This window comes from Phaethon aethereus (genome assembly GCF_964289735.1).
Source record: "Phaethon aethereus genome assembly, chromosome: 13".
Taxonomy (NCBI): Eukaryota; Metazoa; Chordata; class Aves; order Phaethontiformes; family Phaethontidae; genus Phaethon; species Phaethon aethereus.
Window position 1 is genome coordinate 5035197 of NC_138589.1, and position 11649 is coordinate 5046845.

The window sequence follows — 11649 nt, forward strand, 5'->3', positions numbered from 1 at the left end:
CCCCGTTTATGTGGCAGGCCGGCTGCCCGTCCCCTCTTCTCCCCACGGTCTCCCCACCCGCACACACCCGCTGTCCAGCCGCCTCGCACCCCCGGTGCTTATTGCCCGCCGAGGACGGCATCTTCTCCCCGGGACGGCACGGCGGAGCTGCCGGCCTCCCCCCGGACGGCAGCGGGCTTCCTCCTCCGTACCGCCCCAGCCCCGGTTTGGGGCACGGGGGTTACACCTTACGCCTCTTCCTCCTCCTAACAGGTTTCGCCCTCGGTGGCCCGCCCGGTGGCCCGCCCCGCGCCCCGGTGCTGGCCAGCTGAAGGCAAGAATCGCTCTTGGAAAGCAACGCGTGTCACCGCCCGGTAATGACGGCAGGGCTGCGAGAACCGGCCACGGGGAAAAGAGTAGGCAGGCCGGGCCGGGGCCCCCGGTACAGGCAGCCCTGGTCACGCTCCCATTCATATCCTAAACCGCTTCCCCACTTGCTACCAAGACACACCGTGGACCCTGCCGCGGGACGGGTCCCGGCTCCCCTGCGCCGAGGAGTTTATAAATGCGTCCTTCCTTCGGCCAGTGTTATCTGCGAGACAGAGCACGCTGGGCTGCTGTTACCCTCCCTGCAGTATTTTATTTTTCTTTTTTTTTTTTTTCCCCCCTGCAGCTCAGCTCCGTCGTGGCCGAAAGCCGAGGGGAACCGAGGACGGAGCAGGGCAGCCCCGCGGGGGCGGCCCCCCCGGCCCGGACACCGGCACAGCTCCCCTCAAACCCGCTCCCTGCAGTTTTATCTGGCGTTATTGCAGATCCAGCCTCTTCCACAAAACAACAGATGCAGCCTCTAATGCAAATATTGCCATTTCCCTGCTGAATTAGCCTTGTCACTTAGCCCAGAAGCTGGCAGCGTTAAGCCAGCTTGCATTTTAATTTGGCCCTGAAGTTACTTATTTCATTATTGATCAAACATAATGCTGAATCAATGTTCATCTTGTTACCTGGGCCATTTCCATGTAATACAGTGATAGCACTGCCTGGAGTTACTCATTCCCATCCCAAAGTGACTTTACCATAAAATCAATGCTTGTTTGTTACTGATATAAGGCAGCATCCGTGGGATGAAGAGCAAATAAAGCAAGTTACACCACCGCGATCTAAAAGTTTGGACGGAATACGGACGTGAATAAAGACTTTGATATTTAAATGCATTTTATCGGCATCAAAATCATCCTACCCAGGCCGATGGGACAGAAAATCTCAGGCTGCAAGATGACGGGCTTTGATACTGTAGGTGTTGCCGTTTGTAAACGCTACCTGGGACCTGATGGGGGAATGAGTTCTAAACCAGAGCATCACTACCCAGCAGATGTGGGCTGTAAGCTCTTCCGGGCGGGGGCTGTTTTGGAAAAATAGCAATTAATACAACAGTAATTAACGATTGTGTCACAAGATTAGACTCCGCGCGACGTTATCTTCCGTGCAGCTTGCTGCTCCTTTTCTTTTCTCGCCTTTTCCCCTCCAGCTGACAAACTCAGTTCCAAACTGCCCGAAGCCGTCCGCACCGCCGGCTCCCCCGTGCAGGAACACCTCACCCGGGAAATGCCCCACTCGGCTTCCACGCAGGTACTAAAAGCCCCAGAGCCGTCCTCGGAGTTGCGTTTCCCTCGCACGGCGTACCGACACCACCAGGTCCCGCCACCCCACCAGACGCGCCGTGCCCACCTCGGGGCAGGGCCCATCCCGTCGGGCCCGTCCCGGGGCGGGCGCCAGCTCCGCAGAGGGCGTTCCCAGGAACGGAGCAGCGGGAGGGGAATGTCTGGGTTTAAACCCGCTGGGAAATCTCGAGGAACCGGGATCTCGCCGGCTTACGAAGGCTGCAGCCCTCCCGCCGGAGCCGCTGCCTCAGCCGTGGAGAGAGGCGGGGGCTCGGCGGGGGCGGCCCCGGCCCGGCCGATGAAGCGCCGGGGAGGGGCTGCGGGCCAGGAAAATGGGGCGGAAAATGGCGAGGGGAAGTTTCTCGCAGTTGTGTGCACGGTGTACCCACTTCCCCGGGGAACCCCCCACGGAGTCCGCGGCTCGCAGAGCCACGCTGACACCAGCGCGGCGCGAAACACCTCGCCCCCGCGGACAGTCCAACCGGGGGCAGAAAATACATCGTCAGAAAATTAGTGAATTGCACCAACAGATTATAAATCACCTAAACGGTCAAGCCACAGATATGAATCACAAATTCCTATAAAGATTAATGTTTCCTAAAATTCACAGCAATTATGCATTTTTTGGACAAAAGCCTTCTCCCAATCTCTCATTCCTGAGCGCTGCTTTCTCCCCCACCCCCCCCACTTCTTTTCTGAAGTCTTTCCAGGTTTCGGTGGGGTTGCTAATGAACGATTTACCAAAGGAAAGGTTTCATTAACACCTCTAAAACTATAAAGTTGAAAGGGAGCAGATAGGAAGTTAGGTAACACAATATACTGACCTATTGGCAACGGTCCGAACGCAAATCAGCAAAGCACCACAATGGTGGGAAAGAAAAAAACCCAAAATCCAAAACCAAAACAAACAACCAAAAAAACAACCTCAGAGAAATGAAAGGGAAAAAACTAACGCCAAGGGGCCAGCTTTGCCCGAGCGGGGACGAAGCTGCTGTTCAGAGCTGCCCCCGGAGCCTTCAGCATCTGGTGATGGCCCCTTACCTTTGCCTACCCCCTTGCAGTGCACAGTGTAGCCTGGTCTGCTTACAAGCAGCAGAAGGAGGAGAGCACGATGGCAAGCAGAAAGAGGACATTATTTCTCGAGGAAATAGGCTGGCAGGAGGTGTACGGGACTTCAGGTCTCTCAGGCACTGTTTTTCCCTTCTCGACCCTGTGCAGAACCGCAGATAATAGTTGGGGCTGCAGGTAACGGGCTCGGTTCTTATTCAATTTCCCTAAATGGCCTGGAGAGCACTTAAAAGCCCGGAAAGCTTCTGGCCAGCATTTTCTTATTAACTAATTTCACTTCGATCCTATTAAAGTGTACGCTTTATAAACTTCACATGAACCTCTCACTTCTAAAAAAGCCATTACCTTTTACAGACAGAGCAAAGCTTTTTGAAAACGTTGCTTCCCCCCTTCCCTAACGTTACGGGACCCATGGCGCACAACAAGCAGCCCCGGAGCACCCACTGCTGCCCCCCGGCAGCACTCCACACCCGAACACCACCTCCCACGCACCCACAAAGGCTCGGCCGAGGCTCAGCGGCCGCAGCGCCCAGGAGAAGCCGTGGGCAGAGGGCGCTAGAAATTAGGATTGGGGAAATTTGCTTTATTTCGCTTTGGGAAAATCTCTGCAATAATGGGGTTTAAATGGACACATATATTTACCATTTCAAACGGGTTCTGCTGTTTCCTGGAAACGTTTACCACAAATGGTAATAATAAAAGATGAAGTATTTTTTCTCACCTTAGGTCATTATATTTACAGACAAGGTACTAAATCATTTTAGCTCCCCAAACCTTGGAGGAAAGGCGCACACGGCGCTCCTGTCCCCTTCTCTTCTCCTCCCCTCTCAGAAAAACCTGCAACGGGAACGGAGACAAAACAGTCGCTGAGGCTCGAGGAATGTCTCCCTTTAATAGTTTACTAATAATAATAAAAAAAGTTGAAGCTGGCTGCAGAGCACGGATTGTCAATGGCCTCGTCCCAAAGCCTTAACATGAAGGGTCATTAATTGTGTTTTCTTTCCAAATCATATGTCACCGCAATTAACAGATTCTGATCAAGAGACTCCTTTCAGATTGATTCCATATGCGATAAGGAATGTGCAGCTTGTTATCTATCTGTCGCCTTGGAATTATGGAAAAGCTTCAAACGTGTAATTTGAAGAGTCTTTTACCAGCGCTTTGATCTTTCCCTCTATTTCTTTAACTCTTTTTTAACTGCGGCCCTTCTCCTAACCCCACGTGTTTGTTTATCCCCCTTCCCTGGGTGGCTGCGCCCTGTCCCCGCCCGTGCCGCTGTCCCACCCAGCCCGCAGCCCTTCTGGCAGCTCTCCCGCAAGCTCCCGCGGCTCCCCGGGCCGGGGCCGCCTCCTGGGCCGCGTCCCCCGGCCCCCTCCGTCGCCCGCGACCTGGCGGAGAGGGGCTCGGCGGGGCGTGAGCCGCGGGAACCGGGACCCCGGGGGCATGGGGGCGGCCGCGAGGCTGCCCGGCCCGGCGCCTCCTCCCGAGGGCCGGCCCCGCCGCCGGCTGCGGCCGCGGGGAAGCCGGGCTGCGGCCGAGGGAGGAGGTTTGGGTTTAGCTCGGCGACCGTGCGAGCCAGCCGAGAGAGGAGGGAGGCGAGACCGGGGGCAAGGCGGGCGGGGGGGTGTGTTTGGGGTAATAAATCAGGAGCCGCTCTCCCAGCCTTGACAGGTCCCGGCCAGAAGACACGTGTCTGCCCGGCCGAGCCGCGATCCGCCGCCGCCCCGGAGGACGCGCCGGCTCCCGCCGCCCCTTCGCGTCTCCCCGCGGCCCGGGCCCGGCAAAGCGTCTCCCGCTCGGCTTCGTTCTCCCCGCTGCTGGCCCGTGGGGAGGGGGCTTTGCTCCGCTCGCCCCGCGCGGCCCCGCTCCTCGCTCCGCACCCTGCCGCTGCCCGGCCCCGGGCTTGTCCCATCCCCGCAGCCACGCTCCCGCTGCCAAAGGCGCGCTGCACTTCCAGCCGCCGCTCCCACACCTCCGTCCGACCCCCGGGAAGACGTCTGCTCTCTTCCCTCTCTCCCCCACCGCCTGCTGCCTTCTCCGCTTCTCTTCTTTTTTTTTCTTTTCCCTCCTCCCTCAGCCAAGAGCTGCATCCCCGCAGATTCTCCTCCCGTCCGTTTGGTCCGGCTACGTTTCCTCTTCGTTTCTTGCCCATTAATAAACCATCCCTCACCCCGACACGGATCCATTCGCACCCGCACATTGCTCGCCTCCCGTGTCTCCCTCACGGCAGCCCCGGGGACCCCCCCGCTCCCGCCCCGGCGGCTCCGGCGAGGGACGAACTCCCATCGGTTGTGCTTGTTGATTGAAAAAAAAAAAAATCACAAAATAATCCCGCCAGCTTTGACACTCCGTGCTAGACGCTCAGCCACAGAAAGGCGGGTCCGGTTATGTGGGACACGCGTGTGCCCGCCCGTGCGGGGCACAGCCCGTCTGTAACACCAGCGTGGCGAGCACGACTGCATCAAACGGCGACTGATTTGTCCGATTTTTCCTACTCGTCCCTTTTCTCTCCGAGGCAGATGTTTCTAAAAGTTGTGGTCTGCACCCAAACTCTCCCCCGACCCCCTGAACTTCGCGTCGCCCCGGCCGAGCGTTTCGCATGGGAAAGTTTAACGCAAATCGGAACGTGAGGTTCGCTGCCTCTTCTCTTTTAGAATTAGAAAGAGATAAACTTATAACCGAATTTAATACTGTTATCTCCCTTGCATTATACTATCAAACGCTATTTACAGGAGCAACGCTGAACGGAAGAAAATAAATTCCTCTAACCCAGAGTTGTTTTTGCACTAGATTAGCAGATAGGAAATGCTATAAAGATGAACTTAATACGATTAGAGATGTTTCCTACAGATTTTCATATATTGATTCAGGGAATTTTAATTCTGGAGCTTGCTTTGCTATAATCCGCATTTATTACAAGCTGATATAGTTTTATTATAGCGCGCTATCAAGGTCGATTCCTTTAACTGCATAATCTGACATGAATTTCATTTTTAAAGAAATGTAGTTATAAAAATCCATACTGTGGGCACAGTGGTTATATTGTACCTAAATCATATTTTAAAGGCAATAAATCCAGAGAGTATTTAGCAAGAGAGAGGAATATGGTTAAACGGCTCTCCTCCGGTCTCAACTCCTCAAAAGACCCTTGAAACTTTTTTTTTTTTTTAAATTATTTAAACACCCAGTATTTAAAGAAGCAGATAACGGTGGCAGGTTCGGCCTCCCCCTCCTCTGCCCGCAGTCGCAGCCCCACAGGTTGTACCAACTTTCCACGTCTCTCTCCAGCCTCTCCCCGCACCCGGCGGTAGCGGAGCAGCCAAAGACGCGCCGTGATTGAACTGTATCTTAACTACTCTTAAAAGGCTAAATTGCAACTCACACACTGGTTTCAGAGAACTGGGGGTGGGGGCCAAAAAAAAAAAAAAGAAGAAAAAGCAAACCGTAATTTAAAATGTGTTGATCATAAAAAAAAAGTCTGATTCGGTAATTAAAACGTATCTTGACTCCTTCCCAATAGCTCCTTACAAGCCCGTGCCACTGCTCCCTTTGCAAGTGTTGCACGTACCAGGTACTTCCTTCTAAGTCTTGTAGTGATTCAGAACAGAGGGAATAAGCAAAATGATCATAAATTTCCTAATTAGAGATTTCGCACCAAGACAAAAAGGTGTTAATGAGTTTAATTCCAGTGCCTGTCATTGTCCCTTTTTTCACACCACTTATTTACTAATGGCCCAGAGGGCTGCTCCCGTCTCTCCTTTGTTAAGATTTTAATTTGCCTTCTTTTCTGCCTTTGATGTAAAATTGTGACCTACAACTCTTTGAAGTCCCTTATTAGGAGGAAAATTAACTTAGCTTTTCCACTGTATCTGCCCACTGTTAGCCCAGACAAAATGTAGAGAACTCCTTCAAGATTCAGTGCATTAAGAAAATGTTCAAGGTAGCTCTGGAAATGCAATTTAAAAAAAAATCTAATAGACTCTTAAACCTATATTAGGAGATGTAACCCTGGTCAGGGCCGGAGAGAGGGAAGGGAAGGAGGGAATATCTTAATAAAGAAAACAGAATGAACGCGGCCAAGGAAAGGCTGTAAATTTGAAAACCTGAAAAGGGAGACTGGAGGGGGGAAGAGCCTTTATTTTTAAATGTCACAACTTTTTCCTGTCCCTCTCGTGTGTCGCTCACAGCTGACACCCGGGCTTCCTACGCTCCGGGGGAGGCGGGGGGGGGGGGTATGAAAAAATTATATCTAAATCTATCTCTATATAATTAGAATATCGTGATGCAGGGTTAAACCTTTGTAAAACGCACAACTGATTGGCGATCGCTAAAACGAGATTTGAAAGCAACTCAAATAAAAGATCGCAACGTCAGTAAACAGATTTAGAAAAAAAAAAAAGAAGAAGGGGGGAAAAAAAAGCAGCTAGTGACAAACCCGGCGAGAGCGAGCTCTGGGCATGAGAGAGAGAGGGAGGCAGAGAGGGAGAGAGAGACTTAAAAGAAATAGGAGGGGCTTGCGAGAGACTAGAAATGTCAATCAGAGCCCGGAGTCCCAATAATCTCAGGCAATCTGTTAGGACCTGACCTGGGTCCACTCAGATCAATAGGAAAAGTGAGAGAAGAAAGAAGCGATCGGATCGGTTACCGCGGCGGCCGAGGACAGGAGGGAGCCCGCGGCCTCCGCGCACCCCCGGCTCCCCCCCATGTCCGCCGGAGTTTGCGGGAGGCGCTGAGAGTGCGGGCGGCCGGCGGGGGCGAGCGACCCGGCTCCCTTCTCCGCTCCCGGCCCTGCTACTTTCTCCCCGTTCTCTCCCTTCTTCCTCTCTTCTCCCCCCCCCTTCTCCTCCTCCTCCCCCTTCCCTGCCCCCGCTCCCCCACCATGTCTTTCCCCCAGCTGGGCTACCAGTACATCAGGCCGATTTACCCGGCGGAGCGCCCGGGCAGCGGCGGCTCCCGCGCCGGCGCCGAGCTGGCCCCGTCCGGGACCCTCTCCAACGTGCTCTCCTCCATGTACGGCGCGCCCTACGCCGCCGCCGCCGCCGCCCAGGGCTACGGAGCCTTCCTGCCCTACGCCGCCGAGCTGCCCATCTTCCCCCAGCTGGTAAGAGGCCCCCCCTCGCGCTCGCCGCTCGCTCCCCGGGGCGCTGGGGCCGGCCCGGCCGCGCTCCGCGCTAGGGGTCCGTCCGGGGGGGGGGGTGCCGGCGGAGGATGGCGGGAGGGCTGTCGGGGGAGACGGGGCGTTATCGTGCCCGGCCCCGGGAGAGCCGCCGGAGAGGGGCAGGGCTGGAGCGGCGGCCCCGCGGCTTGCACCGCTCCGCCCGCAGGCTTTGACGGCTGTGGCGACCGGCCCCGGCTGCCGGCTGCGCCGCCGCGCACACCCAGCCGGGCCGCCGGTCCTCCGGCCCGGGCTCCCTGCGGGCACCGGCCGCCCGCCTCGGCCGGGGCCGCGGAGCGCGGCGGCGCGGGGAGGCAGCAGGGCCCGGCCGCCGCGCTTGTGCCGGGCGGGCTCTCGCTCCCGGTAGCGGCGGCGCGGCGGAGGGGCCCCGGGCCGGGCCCGGCGCGCCGTCTCAGCCGGGCCGCCCTTTCCCTCTCGCTGCAGGGCGCCCAGTACGAGCTGAAGGAGAGCCCGGGAGTGCAGCACGCCGCCTTCCCTCACCACCATCCCGCCTTCTACCCCTACGGGCAGTACCAGTTCGGGGACCCGTCGCGGCCCAAGAACGCCACCCGGGAGAGCACCAGCACCCTCAAGGCCTGGCTCAACGAGCACCGGAAAAACCCCTACCCCACCAAGGGCGAGAAGATCATGCTGGCCATCATCACCAAAATGACCCTCACTCAGGTCTCCACCTGGTTCGCCAACGCGCGGCGGCGGCTCAAAAAGGAGAACAAGATGACCTGGGCCCCCCGCAGCAGGACGGACGAGGAGGGCAACTCCTATGGCAGCGACCACGAGGGGGAAGAGGACAAGCGGGAGGACGAGGAGGAGATCGACCTGGAGAACATCGACACCGAGAACATCGAGAGCAACAAGGACGAGCTGGAGGATGAGCTGCAGGACGCCGACCTCCTGCATTCCGACGCCAAGACGGACTCGGAGGGCTCCGAGGGCTTCGAGGACCTGCCTGGCTCCCAGGAGCGCTACCTTAAGGCCGCCGAGGGGGAGCCACACCACCTCCGCCACCACCACCTCCACCACCACCATCATCACCACCACCACCACAAGTGCGAGCTCCCCGCCGCCGCCGGCCTGGAGACGCTCAAGCCGCCCCTCCAGCCGCCGCCGCATCCCCTCTCGCCCCCCTCCTCCGCCTCTTCTTCCGCCGCCTCCTCCCCGACGGACGGCGCTTTGGCCGGCACCCTGCCGAAGCCCAAGATCTGGTCGCTGGCCGAGACGGCCACCAGCCCGGACAACCCCCGCAAGTCTCCCGGCGGCGGCTCCCCGCCGGCGGCCGCCCCCCAGCCGCTGCCGCTGCCCCCCCCGCCGCCCCACAGACTCGTCTCCTCCTGCCCCCTGGGCAAGTTCCCCAACTGGACCAACCGCGCCTTCTCGGCCCACCACCACCCCCCCCCGCCCCCGCACCCGCTGGCCTTACTGAACACTCCCCACCTGCTGGGGCTGGGGGCCGCCGCCGCCGCCCCCCCCGCCGCCGCCGCCTTCCCGCGGCCCGCGGACCAGGCGCAGAGCGCGGAGCCCACCGGAGCAGGTGACCGCTGAGGGACGGGATGGGACGGGACGGGCGGCAGCCGCCACGGGGGGCTGTGCGGAGCGGTGCGGGAGGGGGCCCGCAGGACCTCGCGCGTGGGGCCGAGGCGGGGGGTGCGGGCCCCGCGTGTCCCGCACGGTGCCCCCGGCCCGGCGCGACGCAGCCGTCGGGGCGCAGGTGGCAGCGGGCGGGCGGGCGACCGCGGGCCCCGGGGGCGGCGGCGGGGGGGGGGTTTGCCGGTTGGTCTCAACCCCCGAGATTTACCTTCCTCCGACGGAGATAATTTTTGTTGCTGTTGTTGTTGCTGCTCAAATCGCCTTTGTGGGAAGGCTTGCTCCGGGGTTGGTTTAGTTTCCTTTTGACGGTCACTCTTGCAGCAAAGCAGTCGTCTTGTATTTGCTACTTGCTAAGAAAAGATCTTAAGTCTAGAGGCTTAATTCAGGGATGGGGGGGAATAAAACGGGGGCTATAAAGGAACGCTTTTTTTTTTTCCTTCTCTTTTTAGATCGATCTAGTGCCTTGGAAGTAGAGAAAAAGTTAATAAAGACAGCTTTCCAGCCAGTGCAGAGGCGGTAAGAGATTGCTTCCTCCGTCTCCTAAGGACATGTAGAGGGAGTTGTAAATGGTTAGCTTATTTTCTCCGCGTCTTTAGTTCCCTTTCCAGGGCGGTTTCTCGTTCTTCCTCTGCGTGCGTGGTGGGTTATTCTGATTATATATATATATTTTTTTTTTTTTTTCCTCCCCCGCTGCTCTCTCTCCTGGACTTTGGGAGCGGTTCCGGCGGGCAGGCCGGGCCGCGCTCGGTGGCGGCGGGGCCGCGCGGTTGCTGTGCTCGGGATCGGTGGCCGCCGGCCGGGCAGGCGGGAGCGCGTGGGGAGCGGGCATCGCCACCCGCCCGGTGCCGCCTCGCTCGACAGAGAAGTACCGTGGCTGCGGGGAAATAATGAATTAAGATATAGTAATAATAATAATAATAATAATAGTAATAATAATAATAATAATCCCCCCCAGCTAGTCGGAAAACTTAGGAGACTGAGCCTTGCTGTCCTGAGTTCGGCGTAGCAGTCACCGAAATCAATCACTCCTTTGATTGACTGAAAGCACAGGGTCCCATCCCCGTGGTATTTTCATAGCTAAATAAATTTGCGAAGTCACTCTGAAAACTTTTTCTATTTAGAAATCTATTTTAAAAAACATAACAACAACAACAACAAAAGTAGTGCTACCTACAGTTAAAAGTATACAGCCCAATCTGACTAGAAATCCTATTAAATATTTTTTTCTGTGTCATTTTTTTTTCCAGGCCCCAGAACCAACTTGATGCCGCTATGGTTCTATCGGCGTTGTCATCATCATAGTTAATTTTTTATTGTTGTTGTAATGATTGTAAAAAGAAATCTCTGTATAGTTACAACTTGTAAGCATGTCCGTATATTAAAACTAAAAAGGGAGAAAAAAAACCCACAACAAAACAAACCGCTTCTGTACTATCATCTGGATTAGCTGAGTTTGTGAGGTTTTTTGGAAGTCCAGTGAGAATTAGGTGTTTCGATTTTTTCTTTTTTTTTTTTCCTGGGTTGTTGTTTGTTTTTGTACATACAGTAAAAATGTACATATGTGTGAACCAAATTGTACAAGAAAGTATATATTTTTGGCTAATAAATAAACTGTTGCCACTTTGACTACACTCTCCTTTCCCACCTCTGGAGTTATTTTTCTCCCCCATTAGCCCCTCCACTCTCCCCGCCGGTTTCTGTTTTTCCGCGGCCGCGCTGGGGCGGCGGCGGGCGCGGCGCAGCGCGGGGCCGGGGCCGGCCGGAGGCGGAGCGGCGGGGCGGGCGGCAGGGCCGGCGGCAGCCGCGGCCGGTCGGCGGCGGGGCCGGGGCGGGCGGCGCGTCCTGCGGCGGGGCCGAACGCTGGAGCCGCAGCGCCCCCTGCTGCCGTGCGCGGCGCCGGGGTCGGTTGGGGGTGTCTCCCCGCGGGCGCGCTGCGCCGCCCCCCGCCTCGCAGTCAGACGAAAACCGGCCCGAGAGGTGGTTGTTGGTGGTGTTGGGGGGCTACTGCCCCCTCCCTTCCCCTCCTCCCGTCCCGATTCACCGTCAGCACCCGTGCCCGCGGGCGGCCCTGCTCATCCCCGCACCCCCGGCTGCAGGGGCAGCGTGGGCAGGCAGAGCCCACACCCCTGTCCGGGCGGTAGTGGGGGGGTGCGTGCCCCCCCCTCCCTTACAGTCCTGGAAATG

General features: G+C 57.2%; 1 protein-coding gene across 1 annotated transcript; it reads left to right on the forward strand.

Moving 5' to 3' along the window:
• Positions 1-6588: 6588 nt before the first annotated feature.
• Positions 6589-11245, forward strand: IRX3 (iroquois homeobox 3). Its single transcript, XM_082005549.1, has 4 exons — positions 6589-7806; positions 8305-9409; positions 9915-9981; positions 10713-11245. Exons 1-4 carry the CDS (start codon positions 7585-7587, stop codon positions 10765-10767), a joined length of 1449 nt encoding a protein of 482 aa, XP_081861675.1. The 5' UTR covers positions 6589-7584; the 3' UTR covers positions 10768-11245.
• Positions 11246-11649: the final 404 nt, after the last annotated feature.